The 21,222-nt window shown below is 41.4% G+C and overlaps 2 protein-coding genes across 2 annotated transcripts in view; both read right to left on the bottom strand.

Annotated features, from left to right (window-relative positions):
* The window catches only part of LOC137860482 (sushi, von Willebrand factor type A, EGF and pentraxin domain-containing protein 1-like), an 80,168-nt gene that overhangs the window by 29,412 nt on the left and 29,534 nt on the right, over positions 1-21,222 (bottom strand). Inside the window, exons 15-21 of the mRNA XM_068690779.1 lie at positions 20,880-21,080; positions 19,446-19,622; positions 17,307-17,477; positions 14,310-14,489; positions 12,592-12,783; positions 11,468-11,680; positions 766-936 (exon numbers count right to left, since the gene is read on the bottom strand). Of these exons, the coding sequence (XP_068546880.1) occupies positions 766-936; positions 11,468-11,680; positions 12,592-12,783; positions 14,310-14,489; positions 17,307-17,477; positions 19,446-19,622; positions 20,880-21,080 (1,305 nt within the window). The remainder of the gene's footprint in view (positions 1-765; positions 937-11,467; positions 11,681-12,591; positions 12,784-14,309; positions 14,490-17,306; positions 17,478-19,445; positions 19,623-20,879; positions 21,081-21,222) is intronic.
* Positions 3,117-11,251, bottom strand: LOC137860074 (complement factor H-like). The gene is made up of 5 exons (XM_068689882.1): positions 11,173-11,251; positions 9,034-9,204; positions 6,037-6,216; positions 4,319-4,510; positions 3,117-3,412 (listed from the first exon to the last, which is right to left on the bottom strand). The coding sequence occupies exons 1-5, from the start codon at positions 11,234-11,236 to the stop codon at positions 3,189-3,191; spliced, it is 831 nt and encodes a 276-aa protein (XP_068545983.1). The 5' UTR covers positions 11,237-11,251; the 3' UTR covers positions 3,117-3,188.

A 21,222-nucleotide genomic window follows, 5' to 3' on the forward strand; every position in this document is an offset into this window, starting at 1 on the left:
GAACAGCCACTGACTTTCACCACTTATATTCAAGTTAAAAGCAGTATACTTGAATTTCACTTTAAAAAGTATCACGTCTTGATTTGAAGACAATAGGACTTCAGAAATCATATCACTTCTCTAAGTTGGTTTCAAACGTTAATTTTTCTGTGCCATTAAAAATTTCAGATTCTTTCTATAGTTTTAACTTCTCCAGTATTAGTGTTTTTTCTGCTTGCTTCAATAATCTTTTTTATGTCTGATTTTTTTTTTCCATTCCTTCACTAAAGCATTTTCACTGTATTTTGTAGAAGGTAAAGAGATTCAACTTTATCCTTCCTATGCAAATTAAGAATTATTTATAAACCAAGAGTATTTTTGCTATGTTATCCCCACTAATTCAGAGTCACAGAATAAAAAAGGCACAGGATAAAATTAAGCAGTTTCTAATGCTAAAGTATTTCATCATCCATCTCATTTATGCATTACATGTGAGCAATTCTATCTTCATAGGCCCATCCAACTATACTCAAGTATATGCTTGAGTATATACTCAAGAAAGGCTGAATTCACCATTTTTTTGCTGTAGCCTCTCATGGAAAACTCGTATTCAGTTGTGTTGTCACTCAATTCCCTAGTCCTTCTAGATTTTCATGGTGTGTCGCCAAGATGTGGATGATTTTTTATTTTTTTTTAAATCAACAAACTAATGATAATGACTATGATAATACTGAAATTACTTCCAAATACAACCAGTGTCCAAAATAACTTTAGGAAAAGGCAAACCAGTGCAGTAGGGGGTTGGATGCCATCCAGATTCAGTACATAGTGCATCTGCTCTTTCACCAAATGTGTATCCTTCTTCACAACCAAACTGTAGTTGTTCAGACTCCTTGTAAGATGACTTTGAATTACGCACAAATCCATGAGGAATTGCTGGTACATTACAGATAATATCTGAAGTTGAGAAAGACAAAACGCATATATGTTTATCAACTTTTATTTGCCAAAAATAAATGTTTATTGGAATATATATATATACACATATATTTTCCACGTAACTTCACAGAAATTTTGTCCTCATAAGTGCTTTCATTTGGAAACCATTTGGAACTTATTTGAGATCTCTTCAATGACCCGACTGTAGGTGCCAAGTATAAAGTACAGTGTAGTACAGCTACAGTAGTAAACTGAGTCAAAAGACAGCTTTCAGGGCTATGCTTTGTTTTTAATGGCTTTCAGAATCAGTATATACAGAATTGCAGAATTGTCTAGGTTGGAAGAGACCTCAAGATCATCGAGTCCAACCTCAGACCTAACACTAACAAGTCCTCCACTAAACCATATCACTAAGTTCAACATCTAAACGTCTTTTAAAGACCTCCAGGGATGGTGACTCCACCACTTCCCTGGACAGCCCATTCCAATGCCTAACAACCCTCTCAGTAAAGTAGTTCTTCCTAATATTCAACCTAAAACACCCCTGGTGCAACTTTAGCCTGTTCCCCCTCGTCCTGTCACCATGCATGTGGGAGAATAGACCAACCCCCACCTCACTACAGCCTCCTTTAATGTACGTATCAAGAGCGATAAGGTTGCCCCTGAGCCTCCTCTTCTCCAGGCTGAACAAGCCCAGCTCCCTCAGCCGCTCCTCGTAAGACTTGTTCTCCAGACCCCTCACCAGCTTTGTCACCCTTCTCTGGACTCGCTCGAGCACCTCGATGTCCTTCTCGTAGCGAGGGGCCCAAAACTGAACATAGTACTCAAGGTGCGGCCTCACCAGAGCTGAGTACAGGGGGACAATCACTTCCCTAGACCTGCTGTCCACACTGTTTCTTATACAAGCCAGGATGCTGTTGGCCTTCTTGGCCACCTGAACACACTGCTGGCTCATATTCAGCTGACTATCAACCATCACTCCCAGGTCCTCTGCCTGGCAGCTCTCCAGCCACTCATCTCCCAGCCTGCATCTCTGCTTGGGGTTATTGGTGCCCCAGGTACAGGATGCAGCACTTGGCCTTGTTGAACTTCATACAGTTGACTTCAGCTCACTGGTCCAGCCTATCCAGATCCTCCTTCAGAGCCTTCCTACCCTCGAGCAGATACAGTATGGGACATTCTAAAATAAGCAACTAGGCTAGCTGAAATTTATGATTTTTTCATTTTTCAGATAATTTCATTTTCTTGTAAGGAAAGCTTGAAGCTCTCTCATGTTCAGTAGATGATTAGCAAAATTATAGCTTTGAGTTACGCACAAATCCAAGTTTTAGTTCAGATACTACTTCATCATTTGAGTGTTTCCTGGAACTGACAGAATCAGAACTGCACACCTGGGCAGATCTCAAGTTTAGAGATCTCATGTGCTGGCCATGCAGTACATGCTTCCACCCACACAAGCGAACTGGGGGATTTGTACACTGCCCATCAGTACAAGTGCTTTGCTCAGATCCTTGAGAATGTAGGAACTTGGGCATTTCATTTTGCACAGCTGCACCTTGGGGGTATTGTTTCAACTGGAAGGAAAGGATGTCTCCGTTTTCAGGATCTCGAGGTGGGCCACATTTTCCACCTTCCCCTGGAAGACCAATAACCATTACAAAGAGGGCCATCAGAGTTTAGATGCAACAGAGCCCTAGCCACAAATTCTTCAGAAGACCATGTAGGCAGCACTTCGAGAGACTTGGAGGAAAGCAGAGAGAAAACTGTCACCTTGACACCAAATACCTAGCAAAGGGTAGTCTCATTCCTCTGCTGTCAGGACTCACAAGTACCTCTGTGAGAGCATATTTAAGGCAAAAAAAAAAAAAAAAAAAAATTTCCTCACAGTCCTGAGACTGAAATTTGGAGACCTAAATGCCACTGAGCTAGCTTGAGGGCAGTCTTCATTGACACTGTACTGCATGGAAAGAGAGAGAGAGAACTCACCTTTGCACTGGGGCCGCTCTGTCCAGGTCCCATTCTGACATGTCACGGTGGAAGCCCCCGTCATCTGAAAACCTTACCAGCATTAAATGAGCCTGCTGTGGCCATTTTACAGGGCATCATTCTGCATGTTTGTATAGCTACTGACCTCAGTAGCACACAGGGACTCAAGAGCTGCATGAGACAGCTGAGGGAATCACGGCACTGTGTTTCACTTGTAAAGCACCTAGACTTAGAGTTACCCCAAGCAGCAGTGATGGATTAACATGGGTGATGTGACAATGGATTTATAGTTTTTTAGCGAGAAATTGTGACAAATTGTAAGCACACTCACTCTTACGGATACATCTTGGGAAAGGTGACCAGCCATTCTTTGTGCATGTAACTTCACCACCTTCACTTTCAGTACGATAGTCTTGGTTGCAGACATATTGAATTCTTTCACCTTCCGTGTAAGTATCATGATTATATCTGAAATAACCATTTTCCAGGTGTGTTACAGAGCATGTTTCTAAAGAAGAAAAGTAAGTACATTTAACCACCGTAATCTGAACAGCTAAAACTCAGGTACCAAAATTTAACCAGCTATAGAGATTTTACCAACTGCTAAGCATGCTGGCCCTACGGATGGATGAAGGAATGCTCTGGCTCCGTTATTGGAGTAACTGCTCCTTTCCTCTGGGCGGGACTCCACTTCTCCCCGGCACTGACCTCCACTCTGCTCAGGGCAACTGGAGGAAGACCAACCTTTTGTTGATCTTTCAGGTCCTATCAATAGGTAGGAACCGAACTCTGACTGAAGATGGGGGTTACGAGAGAAGGCCTCAGCTCACTGGTTTAAATATTTTCTATCGCTGAAAGATTAAGCCAGTGTATCTGGATCTCTTGCTGCAGCAATACTCACTCTCAGCTTATTGCGAGTGTGCCACCTGGCCAGTCCCAAACGTTATCCAAAAAGACTGGGCAGTGAATCCCAGACATTATCCTCCAGACAAAGTGCCCAAGGCACTGATGGAATAATACATTTACACAGAGAAGATGTTCTTGGAATGTCTTGCTGCATGTGCAGGTGAAAGCAGATACATGCACGGGACCCAGAAGCCAGAGATGAAAAACATTTCCTAAATCTTATTTCTCTTATTTATTTATTTTTTTTTTAATCTCGGGGTGCAGGAGTAAAGAACATCCCAAATCCAGATTTATCATTTCAGCCTTGCTCATTTCAGAGTGTCACTTACCAAGTGGCTGAGCTCTGCAGACAGGATAACAGTCTGGGGGAAGTTCCAGGGTTCAACTCAACCAGTTATACTTTAACAAACTGTACGTTGCTGCTACTTGCATTCCACCAGCACCATTTCTGCTGCAGGGATCATCAATAATCATAACAAAACTGAGCATATAGTAGAAGTGCACTTACTGAGGCATTTTGGCTCTGGATTCCAGCCCCCTTTCGAACAGTATATTCGAACGACTCTTTCTCCATTTGGGGCTAAGTAGCCATTACGACAGTAGTAATCAACATACTGTCCAATCCTCTTTGGAAAGTAAGAGTGTGCCATTCTTTCACTTATCTTGCCATTTTCTATCACTGGGTAGTCACAGGGTTTCTCTTGAAATAGAATTTAACAGCAACAGTATCAACACATGCATGGCAAAAAGCTCAGCACACAAAGTCCTAAATATTAATTCAGATACCACTTCATTATTTGAGTGTTTCCTGGAACTGACAGAATCAGAACTGCACACCTTGGCAGATCTCAAGGAGTGCAGGATCAACTATGCTGTGTTCGATCGATGTCTACAGCTATGCTGGTTGCCTGTTTTCATTGCAATCAACAGAAATCCAGTCCATCTTCTTAGTGGACACTAGAGGCTGATTCATGCAACCAAATGTAAGTATTAATTCTATGGTGAGATAACACAGTTTCTTCACAGGGTCTCAGCTAAGTGTACTATACTGACACTGATGAGAACCTAGGCAGCTAGCTCAGATCTAGACACTAAAGTGCAGAGTCTAGCAATTGTTGTAACAGCTGTCACCATTTTTATTTGTCACTTCTGAGATCTTACACCAAAAGCTCTTTCTAGCTTTACTCTTTTTCATTTTAAAACGTAAGTGATATTTCTTTTGTTTTCTCAGTTCCTCAAAAGAGCTTTTCAGGAACAAGTCAGGCTTAGCAGCAGCTGTCACTCAAAGATTACCCAGGGTGTCCTGCTTGGCCAAGGCAGCTAGGTTCCTCCTGACGTGCCCTGAACCAAAGCCCACATGCTGGGGGTGAGGAGGATGGGGAGGAGGGATCAGTCACTGAACGGACCATTTAATAATGAGAGAGGTGGTCTCCAAAAGATTCCTCAATTTCAGAATCTACAAATAGATAAATGCTTAATCCACTTGTTAACAATGTACTTTTCTTGGATAGATCAAATAATTTTACCCAAAGGTTCATTCACAAGACTGATTTTGTCAGGGTTTCTTTCACCTGCTTCTGTTTTGTATGTTTTTCTTTCATTTTCAGTAATCAAAGATCAAAGACCAATAAATAATGAAATCGCTGACTTTTGTTTTTCTACTGCATATAATGGGAAAAACTATAATTGTAATTAATGGAAGTTTAAGCCAAAAAAGAACTCATTACCAATCAATCAAGAGTATTTTGTTTTGCCATTTGACAGAGTATAATAAAGCTGCAATTGTTCATAACATATCAATACAAAACTGCAAGCAAAAATCTAAGGTTCTGGTTAACATGATGAAAAATACCTTCCAACCATCACCTATGCATTGGTTTGGATATTTCAACACTCACTGTGTCCTCTTATCTTGACTGGCATGCTACTCCTCAGTTGGACCACAAACCTTCCTGTCAGGGAGCTGACTATTGCAGACTTTAATATATAATTTCACAAATATAGTAACAGATAATGCTCGTGTTTATAAACATAATGTACATTTACATTATACCCTTGCTTCTTAGCTGTTTTTTTTTTTCCAAGCCATTCACATTAAGTTTTATAACACCAGGAAACACAACGAATAAGCATTTTTTATTTCCTATGGTGCTGAGGTTTTTCTCTTGAGATATTTCCAAAATAACAATTGTGTATATTGTGCCTTCACTCACAAGAGCTACTTACCAACACAATCTGGAGCAGGCACCCAGCCTCTGCTGGTGCATTGAGCTGTATTTTTGCCAGACAGTGTTCTCAAATGATATCCAGGATTACAGTCTATTGTGATCACAGCCCCTTCTCTGTAGCTGTCTTCTTGAGGTCTAAAGTTCCCATTGGGAACTCTTGGAGGAGAGCATAGAATTTCTAAATGGAAAGAGAAAAATGCGGTGCTAATTTGAAGAATGCCTTTATATTAATTGCAGAAGGTTTTATCTTCACAGTCTATTGACCAAAATTATTGCATAAAATAACTTTCAAATAGAGATTTCTTAGGGAGCGAGGCAAACACATTCTTTATAAACTGGAGCCATTGTTTTTAATTTTTTTTTTTTACTTGCAATTCAGAAAATCACACCAGCACACTCAGGGCTGGAAGGGGATGATTATACAGTCACCACAAGTTGGTCCTCCTGTGGAGTGAAGGTGGATGAATCAGCTGCATACGTGTGCTGCTTAGTCATCTAGGCTCCTGGTAAGTCAAATAAGATCTAGAACAACTTCATGGTAGCATAAAGCTACAGGAATAAAGCAGGACAGAAATTATTTTATATTTTCCTACTATAGAATGACCTTGGAGAGGATTTATAATTGCAGACAGCCCAAGTATCAGAGCCCAGTATATCCATGTCTGGAAGAAGTTTTCAATTCTCAAAAGCAGTATGCTGCTAAACCATAGGCAATGCATATTGATTAGTATCATTACTAATCTTGAAGCAGAAAGTTCAAGGACTGAGTGGGCACTAGGACTGACTACTCTTTATTTCTAAAGGAGTCTTTCTGGAAGAGGTCCCAGGAAGGTGGGTGGCACATAACATCCTCTAACAATGCCCTTTTGCAAACATTTTTTTTTTCCAGTTTCAAGCGTTCTTTGGCAATTTCTTGAAGATGATTTGATACAGTATAAAGATTTCTCCAAAATGTGTATCAAATTATTCCAGCTAGGACATCATGCGCATGTCTGCTTGTGGGATTTGGAGTTCTAACGGAAGTCTTTATGTACTGTAGCTGAGTGAAACTAAATCAAAATCAGTGACCCAGAGTGCAGATCTCCAACAGGACTGACGTCAGAAATCATGGATTTGTCATCTGAACTGCACAGAAGGTGTTTGGGAGTTAGAAAGCATAAGGGAGTTTCATCACTGTAAATATATGAATTTGTAGAGATCCTTGGACAATTTCTGATGGGAAGTCTGAACATCATGAATAATGTGGTGGCACAATTACAGTTCTGGTAATATTAAACAAACTGCTGTCTTCATCGTAGGCTAAGAGTCATGGACAGCGGCAGGATTCACGCAGACCATGCTACTTTAGTCTCTGCTTATACATCACTTCAGGGCCAGATTGGTTCTTTAGGTTAGTGAATTTCAGACATACTGTACCTAATTGGTGACATAATGTCTGTGTAGAGAGCACATTTCAGCTAGCTTTGTGTATATTGCAACACTACAATTCCACTGTATTTTTCAGCCTAGACACTCGTGGCCATCAATGGACAACTTACCCTTCTGAGACTGGACTACCTCAAATTTGCTCTTATTCCTATGGAAATGGCCATAACCACTTCAGACTGTTGTCCCTACAACCCTGTCTTACTATTTCTTGACCTTAAGTGAGGATTTAAATTTGAAAGGTATTTTGAAAGGTACTTCTTGTAATTTCCACTCATTTTTTTAAAAAGGTGCACAGAACACTAACAATTTCTTACTGAAGGTCTATCAGTGAAACAGAGATCATTTTTGAATTGTTCCTCTTTCATTGGAACTAGTTTCTCTGAACTAGTAGCTCAGAAATTTCAAAAGCTAATGTAACGATGAGCAAACAGGCGCTCGGTCTACTCAAACTATGGTGAGACTCAGGAACACTCAAGAAAAATGCAGAAATCAGTTCAGTAGGTCAGGAAAACCTACTATTCTATTGTCTTCAAGCCTTCTGTTGTTTCACAGGTTCATACAGGGTGAGATGCTGAGTGGCATTTTACTCTCTTAAAATTACAAGTAGCAGAGTGGTGGCTACGGTGCCACAGCATCTCAGCTACTGAACGTGGAAGACTTGAAGATGCATAAATTTGTAGCTCCACCTCAAAGAACTGCTTGTGATTCATAAGCAAGTAGGTCATCAAGCTGAGAGCCAGTTTTATCCATACTGCTGCAATTCATATGGTATCCAGTATTTAACCCCCTCTTTTTATTTTCAGAACAGCCACTGACTTTCACCACTTATATTCAAGTTAAAAGCAGTATACTTGAATTTCACTTTAAAAAGTATCACGTCTTGATTTGAAGACAATAGGACTTCAGAAATCATATCACTTCTCTAAGTTGGTTTCAAACGTTAATTTTTCTGTGCCATTAAAAATTTCAGATTCTTTCTATAGTTTTAACTTCTCCAGTATTAGTGTTTTTTCTGCTTGCTTCAATAATCTTTTTTATGTCTGATTTTTTTTTTCCATTCCTTCACTAAAGCATTTTCACTGTATTTTGTAGAAGGTAAAGAGATTCAACTTTATCCTTCCTATGCAAATTAAGAATTATTTATAAACCAAGAGTATTTTTGCTATGTTATCCCCACTAATTCAGAGTCACAGAATAAAAAAGGCACAGGATAAAATTAAGCAGTTTCTAATGCTAAAGTATTTCATCATCCATCTCATTTATGCATTACATGTGAGCAATTCTATCTTCATAGGCCCATCCAACTATACTCAAGTATATGCTTGAGTATATACTCAAGAAAGGCTGAATTCACCATTTTTTTGCTGTAGCCTCTCATGGAAAACTCGTATTCAGTTGTGTTGTCACTCAATTCCCTAGTCCTTCTAGATTTTCATGGTGTGTCGCCAAGATGTGGATGATTTTTTATTTTTTTTTAAATCAACAAACTAATGATAATGACTATGATAATACTGAAATTACTTCCAAATACAACCAGTGTCCAAAATAACTTTAGGAAAAGGCAAACCAGTGCAGTAGGGGGTTGGATGCCATCCAGATTCAGTACATAGTGCATCTGCTCTTTCACCAAATGTGTATCCTTCTTCACAACCAAACTGTAGTTGTTCAGACTCCTTGTAAGATGACTTTGAATTACGCACAAATCCATGAGGAATTGCTGGTACATTACAGATAATATCTGAAGTTGAGAAAGACAAAACGCATATATGTTTATCAACTTTTATTTGCCAAAAATAAATGTTTATTGGAATATATATATATACACATATATTTTCCACGTAACTTCACAGAAATTTTGTCCTCATAAGTGCTTTCATTTGGAAACCATTTGGAACTTATTTGAGATCTCTTCAATGACCCGACTGTAGGTGCCAAGTATAAAGTACAGTGTAGTACAGCTACAGTAGTAAACTGAGTCAAAAGACAGCTTTCAGGGCTATGCTTTGTTTTTAATGGCTTTCAGAATCAGTATATACAGAATTGCAGAATTGTCTAGGTTGGAAGAGACCTCAAGATCATCGAGTCCAACCTCAGACCTAACACTAACAAGTCCTCCACTAAACCATATCACTAAGTTCAACATCTAAACGTCTTTTAAAGACCTCCAGGGATGGTGACTCCACCACTTCCCTGGACAGCCCATTCCAATGCCTAACAACCCTCTCAGTAAAGTAGTTCTTCCTAATATTCAACCTAAAACACCCCTGGTGCAACTTTAGCCTGTTCCCCCTCGTCCTGTCACCATGCATGTGGGAGAATAGACCAACCCCCACCTCACTACAGCCTCCTTTAATGTACGTATCAAGAGCGATAAGGTTGCCCCTGAGCCTCCTCTTCTCCAGGCTGAACAAGCCCAGCTCCCTCAGCCGCTCCTCGTAAGACTTGTTCTCCAGACCCCTCACCAGCTTTGTCACCCTTCTCTGGACTCGCTCGAGCACCTCGATGTCCTTCTCGTAGCGAGGGGCCCAAAACTGAACATAGTACTCAAGGTGCGGCCTCACCAGAGCTGAGTACAGGGGGACAATCACTTCCCTAGACCTGCTGTCCACACTGTTTCTTATACAAGCCAGGATGCTGTTGGCCTTCTTGGCCACCTGAACACACTGCTGGCTCATATTCAGCTGACTATCAACCATCACTCCCAGGTCCTCTGCCTGGCAGCTCTCCAGCCACTCATCTCCCAGCCTGCATCTCTGCTTGGGGTTATTGGTGCCCCAGGTACAGGATGCAGCACTTGGCCTTGTTGAACTTCATACAGTTGACTTCAGCTCACTGGTCCAGCCTATCCAGATCCTCCTTCAGAGCCTTCCTACCCTCGAGCAGATACAGTATGGGACATTCTAAAATAAGCAACTAGGCTAGCTGAAATTTATGATTTTTTCATTTTTCAGATAATTTCATTTTCTTGTAAGGAAAGCTTGAAGCTCTCTCATGTTCAGTAGATGATTAGCAAAATTATAGCTTTGAGTTACGCACAAATCCAAGTTTTAGTTCAGATACTACTTCATCATTTGAGTGTTTCCTGGAACTGACAGAATCAGAACTGCACACCTGGGCAGATCTCAAGTTTAGAGATCTCATGTGCTGGCCATGCAGTACATGCTTCCACCCACACAAGCGAACTGGGGGATTTGTACACTGCCCATCAGTACAAGTGCTTTGCTCAGATCCTTGAGAATGTAGGAACTTGGGCATTTCATTTTGCACAGCTGCACCTTGGGGGTATTGTTTCAACTGGAAGGAAAGGATGTCTCCGTTTTCAGGATCTCGAGGTGGGCCACATTTTCCACCTTCCCCTGGAAGACCAATAACCATTACAAAGAGGGCCATCAGAGTTTAGATGCAACAGAGCCCTAGCCACAAATTCTTCAGAAGACCATGTAGGCAGCACTTCGAGAGACTTGGAGGAAAGCAGAGAGAAAACTGTCACCTTGACACCAAATACCTAGCAAAGGGTAGTCTCATTCCTCTGCTGTCAGGACTCACAAGTACCTCTGTGAGAGCATATTTAAGGCAAAAAAAAAAAAAAAAAAAAATTTCCTCACAGTCCTGAGACTGAAATTTGGAGACCTAAATGCCACTGAGCTAGCTTGAGGGCAGTCTTCATTGACACTGTACTGCATGGAAAGAGAGAGAGAGAACTCACCTTTGCACTGGGGCCGCTCTGTCCAGGTCCCATTCTGACATGTCACGGTGGAAGCCCCCGTCATCTGAAAACCTTACCAGCATTAAATGAGCCTGCTGTGGCCATTTTACAGGGCATCATTCTGCATGTTTGTATAGCTACTGACCTCAGTAGCACACAGGGACTCAAGAGCTGCATGAGACAGCTGAGGGAATCACGGCACTGTGTTTCACTTGTAAAGCACCTAGACTTAGAGTTACCCCAAGCAGCAGTGATGGATTAACATGGGTGATGTGACAATGGATTTATAGTTTTTTAGCGAGAAATTGTGACAAATTGTAAGCACACTCACTCTTACGGATACATCTTGGGAAAGGTGACCAGCCATTCTTTGTGCATGTAACTTCACCACCTTCACTTTCAGTACGATAGTCTTGGTTGCAGACATATTGAATTCTTTCACCTTCCGTGTAAGTATCATGATTATATCTGAAATAACCATTTTCCAGGTGTGTTACAGAGCATGTTTCTAAAGAAGAAAAGTAAGTACATTTAACCACCGTAATCTGAACAGCTAAAACTCAGGTACCAAAATTTAACCAGCTATAGAGATTTTACCAACTGCTAAGCATGCTGGCCCTACGGATGGATGAAGGAATGCTCTGGCTCCGTTATTGGAGTAACTGCTCCTTTCCTCTGGGCGGGACTCCACTTCTCCCCGGCACTGACCTCCACTCTGCTCAGGGCAACTGGAGGAAGACCAACCTTTTGTTGATCTTTCAGGTCCTATCAATAGGTAGGAACCGAACTCTGACTGAAGATGGGGGTTACGAGAGAAGGCCTCAGCTCACTGGTTTAAATATTTTCTATCGCTGAAAGATTAAGCCAGTGTATCTGGATCTCTTGCTGCAGCAATACTCACTCTCAGCTTATTGCGAGTGTGCCACCTGGCCAGTCCCAAACGTTATCCAAAAAGACTGGGCAGTGAATCCCAGACATTATCCTCCAGACAAAGTGCCCAAGGCACTGATGGAATAATACATTTACACAGAGAAGATGTTCTTGGAATGTCTTGCTGCATGTGCAGGTGAAAGCAGATACATGCACGGGACCCAGAAGCCAGAGATGAAAAACATTTCCTAAATCTTATTTCTCTTATTTATTTATTTTTTTTTTAATCTCGGGGATAGGTGCAGGAGTAAAGAACATCCCAAATCCAGATTTATCATTTCAGCCTTGCTCATTTCAGAGTGTCACTTACCAAGTGGCTGAGCTCTGCAGACAGGATAACAGTCTGGGGGAAGTTCCAGGGTTCAACTCAACCAGTTATACTTTAACAAACTGTACGTTGCTGCTACTTGCATTCCACCAGCACCATTTCTGCTGCAGGGATCATCAATAATCATAACAAAACTGAGCATATAGTAGAAGTGCACTTACTGAGGCATTTTGGCTCTGGATTCCAGCCCCCTTTCGAACAGTATATTCGAACGACTCTTTCTCCATTTGGGGCTAAGTAGCCATTACGACAGTAGTAATCAACATACTGTCCAATCCTCTTTGGAAAGTAAGAGTGTGCCATTCTTTCACTTATCTTGCCATTTTCTATCACTGGGTAGTCACAGGGTTTCTCTTGAAATAGAATTTAACAGCAACAGTATCAACACATGCATGGCAAAAAGCTCAGCACACAAAGTCCTAAATATTAATTCAGATACCACTTCATTATTTGAGTGTTTCCTGGAACTGACAGAATCAGAACTGCACACCTTGGCAGATCTCAAGGAGTGCAGGATCAACTATGCTGTGTTCGATCGATGTCTACAGCTATGCTGGTTGCCTGTTTTCATTGCAATCAACAGAAATCCAGTCCATCTTCTTAGTGGACACTAGAGGCTGATTCATGCAACCAAATGTAAGTATTAATTCTATGGTGAGATAACACAGTTTCTTCACAGGGTCTCAGCTAAGTGTACTATACTGACACTGATGAGAACCTAGGCAGCTAGCTCAGATCTAGACACTAAAGTGCAGAGTCTAGCAATTGTTGTAACAGCTGTCACCATTTTTATTTGTCACTTCTGAGATCTTACACCAAAAGCTCTTTCTAGCTTTACTCTTTTTCATTTTAAAACGTAAGTGATATTTCTTTTGTTTTCTCAGTTCCTCAAAAGAGCTTTTCAGGAACAAGTCAGGCTTAGCAGCAGCTGTCACTCAAAGATTACCCAGGGTGTCCTGCTTGGCCAAGGCAGCTAGGTTCCTCCTGACGTGCCCTGAACCAAAGCCCACATGCTGGGGGTGAGGAGGATGGGGAGGAGGGATCAGTCACTGAACGGACCATTTAATAATGAGAGAGGTGGTCTCCAAAAGATTCCTCAATTTCAGAATCTACAAATAGATAAATGCTTAATCCACTTGTTAACAATGTACTTTTCTTGGATAGATCAAATAATTTTACCCAAAGGTTCATTCACAAGACTGATTTTGTCAGGGTTTCTTTCACCTGCTTCTGTTTTGTATGTTTTTCTTTCATTTTCAGTAATCAAAGATCAAAGACCAATAAATAATGAAATCGCTGACTTTTGTTTTTCTACTGCATATAATGGGAAAAACTATAATTGTAATTAATGGAAGTTTAAGCCAAAAAAGAACTCATTACCAATCAATCAAGAGTATTTTGTTTTGCCATTTGACAGAGTATAATAAAGCTGCAATTGTTCATAACATATCAATACAAAACTGCAAGCAAAAATCTAAGGTTCTGGTTAACATGATGAAAAATACCTTCCAACCATCACCTATGCATTGGTTTGGATATTTCAACACTCACTGTGTCCTCTTATCTTGACTGGCATGCTACTCCTCAGTTGGACCACAAACCTTCCTGTCAGGGAGCTGACTATTGCAGACTTTAATATATAATTTCACAAATATAGTAACAGATAATGCTCGTGTTTATAAACATAATGTACATTTACATTATACCCTTGCTTCTTAGCTGTTTTTTTTTTTCCAAGCCATTCACATTAAGTTTTATAACACCAGGAAACACAACGAATAAGCATTTTTTATTTCCTATGGTGCTGAGGTTTTTCTCTTGAGATATTTCCAAAATAACAATTGTGTATATTGTGCCTTCACTCACAAGAGCTACTTACCAACACAATCTGGAGCAGGCACCCAGCCTCTGCTGGTGCATTGAGCTGTATTTTTGCCAGACAGTGTTCTCAAATGATATCCAGGATTACAGTCTATTGTGATCACAGCCCCTTCTCTGTAGCTGTCTTCTTGAGGTCTAAAGTTCCCATTGGGAACTCTTGGAGGAGAGCATAGAATTTCTAAATGGAAAGAGAAAAATGCGGTGCTAATTTGAAGAATGCCTTTATATTAATTGCAGAAGGTTTTATCTTCACAGTCTATTGACCAAAATTATTGCATAAAATAACTTTCAAATAGAGATTTCTTAGGGAGCGAGGCAAACACATTCTTTATAAACTGGAGCCATTGTTTTTAATTTTTTTTTTTTACTTGCAATTCAGAAAATCACACCAGCACACTCAGGGCTGGAAGGGGATGATTATACAGTCACCACAAGTTGGTCCTCCTGTGGAGTGAAGGTGGATGAATCAGCTGCATACGTGTGCTGCTTAGTCATCTAGGCTCCTGGTAAGTCAAATAAGATCTAGAACAACTTCATGGTAGCATAAAGCTACAGGAATAAAGCAGGACAGAAATTATTTTATATTTTCCTACTATAGAATGACCTTGGAGAGGATTTATAATTGCAGACAGCCCAAGTATCAGAGCCCAGTATATCCATGTCTGGAAGAAGTTTTCAATTCTCAAAAGCAGTATGCTGCTAAACCATAGGCAATGCATATTGATTAGTATCATTACTAATCTTGAAGCAGAAAGTTCAAGGACTGAGTGGGCACTAGGACTGACTACTCTTTATTTCTAAAGGAGTCTTTCTGGAAGAGGTCCCAGGAAGGTGGGTGGCACATAACATCCTCTAACAATGCCCTTTTGCAAACATTTTTTTTTTCCAGTTTCAAGCGTTCTTTGGCAATTTCTTGAAGATGATTTGATACAGTATAAAGATTTCTCCAAAATGTGTATCAAATTATTCCAGCTAGGACATCATGCGCATGTCTGCTTGTGGGATTTGGAGTTCTAACGGAAGTCTTTATGTACTGTAGCTGAGTGAAACTAAATCAAAATCAGTGACCCAGAGTGCAGATCTCCAACAGGACTGACGTCAGAAATCATGGATTTGTCATCTGAACTGCACAGAAGGTGTTTGGGAGTTAGAAAGCATAAGGGAGTTTCATCACTGTAAATATATGAATTTGTAGAGATCCTTGGACAATTTCTGATGGGAAGTCTGAACATCATGAATAATGTGGTGGCACAATTACAGTTCTGGTAATATTAAACAAACTGCTGTCTTCATCGTAGGCTAAGAGTCATGGACAGCGGCAGGATTCACGCAGACCATGCTACTTTAGTCTCTGCTTATACATCACTTCAGGGCCAGATTGGTTCTTTAGGTTAGTGAATTTCAGACATACTGTACCTAATTGGTGACATAATGTCTGTGTAGAGAGCACATTTCAGCTAGCTTTGTGTATATTGCAACACTACAATTCCACTGTATTTTTCAGCCTAGACACTCGTGGCCATCAATGGACAACTTACCCTTCTGAGACTGGACTACCTCAAATTTGCTCTTATTCCTATGGAAATGGCCATAACCACTTCAGACTGTTGTCCCTACAACCCTGTCTTACTATTTCTTGACCTTAAGTGAGGATTTAAATTTGAAAGGTATTTTGAAAGGTACTTCTTGTAATTTCCACTCATTTTTTTAAAAAGGTGCACAGAACACTAACAATTTCTTACTGAAGGTCTATCAGTGAAACAGAGATCATTTTTGAATTGTTCCTCTTTCATTGGAACTAGTTTCTCTGAACTAGTAGCTCAGAAATTTCAAAAGCTAATGTAACGATGAGCAAACAGGCGCTCGGTCTACTCAAACTATGGTGAGACTCAGGAACACTCAAGAAAAATGCAGAAATCAGTTCAGTAGGTCAGGAAAACCTACTATTCTATTGTCTTCAAGCCTTCTGTTGTTTCACAGGTTCATACAGGGTGAGATGCTGAGTGGCATTTTACTCTCTTAAAATTACAAGTAGCAGAGTGGTGGCTACGGTGCCACAGCATCTCAGCTACTGAACGTGGAAGACTTGAAGATGCATAAATTTGTAGCTCCACCTCAAAGAACTGCTTGTGATTCATAAGCAAGTAGGTCATCAAGCTGAGAGCCAGTTTTATCAATACTGCTGCAATTCATATGGTATCCAGTATTTAACCCCCTCTTTTTATTTTCAGAACAGCCACTGACTTTCACCACTTATATTCAAGTTAAAAGCAGTATACTTGAATTTCACTTTAAAAAGTATCACGTCTTGATTTGAAGACAATAGGACTTCAGAAATCATATCACTTCTCTAAGTTGGTTTCAAACGTTAATTTTTCTGTGCCATTAAAAATTTCAGATTCTTTCTATAGTTTTAACTTCTCCAGTATTAGTGTTTTTTCTGCTTGCTTCAATAATCTTTTTTATGTCTGATTTTTTTTTTCCATCCCTTCACTAAAGCATTTTCACTGTATTTTGTAGAAGGTAAAGAGATTCAACTTTATCCTTCCTATGCAAATTAAGAATTATTTATAAACCAAGAGTATTTTTGCTATGTTATCCCCACTAATTCAGAGTCACAGAATAAAAAAGGCACAGGATAAAATTAAGCAGTTTCTAATGCTAAAGTATTTCATCATCCATCTCATTTATGCATTACATGTGAGCAATTCTATCTTCATAGGCCCATCCAACTATACTCAAGTATATGCTTGAGTATATACTCAAGAAAGGCTGAATTCACCATTTTTTTGCTGTAGCCTCTCATGGAAAACTCGTATTCAGTTGTGTTGTCACTCAATTCCCTAGTCCTTCTAGATTTTCATGGTGTGTCGCCAAGATGTGGATGATTTTTTATTTTTTTTTAAATCAACAAACTAATGATAATGACTATGATAATACTGAAATTACTTCCAAATACAACCAGTGTCCAAAATAACTTTAGGAAAAGGCAAACCAGTGCAGTAGGGGGTTGGATGCCATCCAGATTCAGTACATAGTGCATCTGCTCTTTCACCAAATGTGTATCCTTCTTCACAACCAAACTGTAGTTGTTCAGACTCCTTGTAAGATGACTTTGAATTACGCACAAATCCATGAGGAATTGCTGGTACATTACAGATAATATCTGAAGTTGAGAAAGACAAAACGCATATATGTTTATCAACTTTTATTTGCCAAAAATAAATGTTTATTGGAATATATATATATACACATATATTTTCCACGTAACTTCACAGAAATTTTGTCCTCATAAGTGCTTTCATTTGGAAACCATTTGGAACTTATTTGAGATCTCTTCAATGACCCGACTGTAGGTGCCAAGTATAAAGTACAGTGTAGTACAGCTACAGTAGTAAACTGAGTCAAAAGACAGCTTTCAGGGCTATGCTTTGTTTTTAATGGCTTTCAGAATCAGTATATACAGAATTGCAGAATTGTCTAGGTTGGAAGAGACCTCAAGATCATCGAGTCCAACCTCAGACCTAACACTAACAAGTCCTCCACTAAACCATATCCCTAAGCTCTACATCTAAACGTCTTTTAAAGACCTCCAGGGATGGTGACTCCACCACTTCCCTGGACAGCCCATTCCAATGCCTAACAACCCTCTCAGTAAAGTAGTTCTTCCTAATATTCAACCTAAAACACCCCTGGTGCAACTTTAGCCTGTTCCCCCTCGTCCTGTCACCATGCATGTGGGAGAATAGACCAACCCCCACCTCACTACAGCCTCCTTTAATGTACGTATCAAGAGCGATAAGGTTGCCCCTGAGCCTCCTCTTCTCCAGGCTGAACAAGCCCAGCTCCCTCAGCCGCTCCTCGTAAGACTTGTTCTCCAGACCCCTCACCAGCTTTGTCACCCTTCTCTGGACTCGCTCGAGCACCTCGATGTCCTTCTCGTAGCGAGGGGCCCAAAACTGAACATAGTACTCAAGGTGCGGCCTCACCAGAGCTGAGTACAGGGGGACAATCACTTCCCTAGACCTGCTGTCCACACTGTTTCTTATACAAGCCAGGATGCTGTTGGCCTTCTTGGCCACCTGAACACACTGCTGGCTCATATTCAGCTGACTATCAACCATCACTCCCAGGTCCTCTGCCTGGCAGCTCTCCAGCCACTCATCTCCCAGCCTGCATCTCTGCTTGGGGTTATTGGTGCCCCAGGTACAGGATGCAGCACTTGGCCTTGTTGAACTTCATACAGTTGACTTCAGCTCACTGGTCCAGCCTATCCAGATCCTCCTTCAGAGCCTTCCTACCCTCGAGCAGATACAGTATGGGACATTCTAAAATAAGCAACTAGGCTAGCTGAAATTTATGATTTTTTCATTTTTCAGATAATTTCATTTTCTTGTAAGGAAAGCTTGAAGCTCTCTCATGTTCAGTAGATGATTAGCAAAATTATAGCTTTGAGTTACGCACAAATCCAAGTTTTAGTTCAGATACTACTTCATCATTTGAGTGTTTCCTGGAACTGACAGAATCAGAACTGCACACCTGGGCAGATCTCAAGTTTAGAGATCTCATGTGCTGGCCATGCAGTACATGCTTCCACCCACACAAGCGAACTGGGGGATTTGTACACTGCCCATCAGTACAAGTGCTTTGCTCAGATCCTTGAGAATGTAGGAACTTGGGCATTTCATTTTGCACAGCTGCACCTTGGGGGTATTGTTTCAACTGGAAGGAAAGGATGTCTCCGTTTTCAGGATCTCGAGGTGGGCCACATTTTCCACCTTCCCCTGGAAGACCAATAACCATTACAAAGAGGGCCATCAGAGTTTAGATGCAACAGAGCCCTAGCCACAAATTCTTCAGAAGACCATGTAGGCAGCACTTCGAGAGACTTGGAGGAAAGCAGAGAGAAAACTGTCACCTTGACACCAAATACCTAGCAAAGGGTAGTCTCATTCCTCTGCTGTCAGGACTCACAAGTACCTCTGTGAGAGCATATTTAAGACAAAAAAAAAAAAAAAAAAAAAATTCCTCACAGTCCTGAGACTGAAATTTGGAGACCTAAATGCCACTGAGCTTGCTTGAGGGCAGTCTTCATTGACACTGTACTGCATGGAAAGAGAGAGAGAGAACTCACCTTTGCACTGGGGCCGCTCTGTCCAGGTCCCATTCTGACATGTCACGGTGGAAGCCCCCGTCATCTGAAAACCTTGCCAGCACTGATAGTGAGCTGTCTCCCCAGGCAAATACCTTGGCTTTTTAACACCTTGAACTTTTCCACCAGCAATTTCTGGAGGAGGTTCACACGTCACATCTGAAAAGAGACATTTCTCCACTCAGTTTGTAGGCACTCACGTGTTCCCCTACACAACCTACAGTTAAGAGAATCATCTTGTTACTCCCCAGATGATGTTCTTAAGCGCAAGAGGCTATATTGCCTTACCAATTTGACTTGATTCCTTTCCCCCTCTTTTTTCCTTGACCATGGGTGTTTCTAAACACTGCGAACCCCAGGAATGACACTTAATGGCAGCAGAACACCTTCCAGATTCTCAGGAGATGGCAGGGACAGTGAGAGCTTCTAGAAAAAGCCAGCATTTCTGTAGCTACACCACATGCCACAAAAAGCCTCCTTACAAGGCCATGGCCCTCTGCTGAGAACCCCAGTGCTTCTCAAAATCACAGATGTAGCAGCCAAGTTGGCTCTCTGCTGAACTGTAGAGCTCTGGAAGAAGTTATCAGCCTGTACTGCTGGGTTGTTATCCACAGTTCTACAGAGCAATGTATCTTCCACACACAGCACTTACTTTCACATCGGAGGTAGTTAATCACTCCGTTATTAATTTCTATTAATATATAAAGGGCAAGCGTCAGGAGGACGGAGAAAGACTCTTCTCAGTGACACCCAACGACAGATAAAGAGTAAAAGGGTGCAAGACGGAACACTGAAATTCCGCTTGAATGTGAGAAAAAACTCTTTTTTACAGTGAGGATGACAGAAAAATGCAACAGACTGCCCAGGGGAGGTGTGGAGTGTCCATCAGTGGAGACTTTCAAAACCCACCTGGACGCATTCCTGTGTGACCTGATTTAGGTGCTCCTGCTCAGGAAGGGGATTGGGCTAGAAGATTCTTCAAGATCCCTTTCAATCCCTAATGCTGGGACAAAGCCCTGCCTGAACAAGCAGGCCTGGGAGAGCCTGCAAGGAAATGGTCTCCCTCTCTTCAGCCCTGCCACAGTCCATGGCACCTTCTGATTTCAGAGAAGCCACTTGCAGGGAACTTACCAGCCCTTCCGTCCTGCCTGGAACCAGCCGGGCAGGCCCAGCACCAGTAACCCTGATGAGCCCCAGCGAGCCCGTTCCCCAGGAGCCTTTCCAGCTCAGGTTCGCCAGTCGGCGGCTTCTTGGGGGAACCTCCCCTCATGGCCTGCAGCTTTGCAGGGTGCTCTCCCACCTTGGTGCCCCGCTATTTCTTCCCCAGGCACACTTGCTAGGGGTTTTCTTCCCAGCTTCTGCGCTAAAAATGCACCAAGGCAGTGGCCAAGCAGTGACAGAGTGGAGGTGACTTACTTCCTGGCTTGCACCGTGGGTATTCCAATGTCCCGTCCATACACTGCACTCTGAAGGGGGAAGATGCTGGGTCCTGCACGTATCCTATTTTACAATCAAATTCAACAAAATCGCCCGATTTTAAATACAGCTTTCTTTCTCCACTCCATGTCAGCTCAATGTTGTTTCTGTCCATATCTTCTTCAGACGTCGTACATGCCGCTTGGAAAAGGCAAGAGAAGAACGTCATTAGTTCATGCAGACACTTCATGCATCCAACAAAGCACAATGGAAAAACAATGATGGCTGAGTCACCACACACCACTGTGGAGAGGCCTTTGCCCTCTGACAGTCTCACAGGGCA

The sequence above is a fragment of the Anas acuta genome, chromosome 8, assembly GCF_963932015.1.
Source record: "Anas acuta chromosome 8, bAnaAcu1.1, whole genome shotgun sequence".
NCBI lineage: Eukaryota > Metazoa > Chordata > Aves > Anseriformes > Anatidae > Anas > Anas acuta.

Coding starts and splice junctions, on each gene's coding strand:
- LOC137860074 (XM_068689882.1), bottom strand. CDS start 11,236: ATGACGGGGGCTTCCACCGTGACATGTCAGAATGGGACCTGGACAGAG. Junction 9,205..11,172: donor AGAGCGGCCCCAGTGCAAAG/GTGAGTTCTCTC, acceptor TCTCAACTTCAG/ATATTATCTGTAATGTACCA. Junction 4,511..6,036: donor GCCTGCTCCAGATTGTGTTG/GTAAGTAGCTCT, acceptor TTCTATTTCAAG/AGAAACCCTGTGACTACCCA.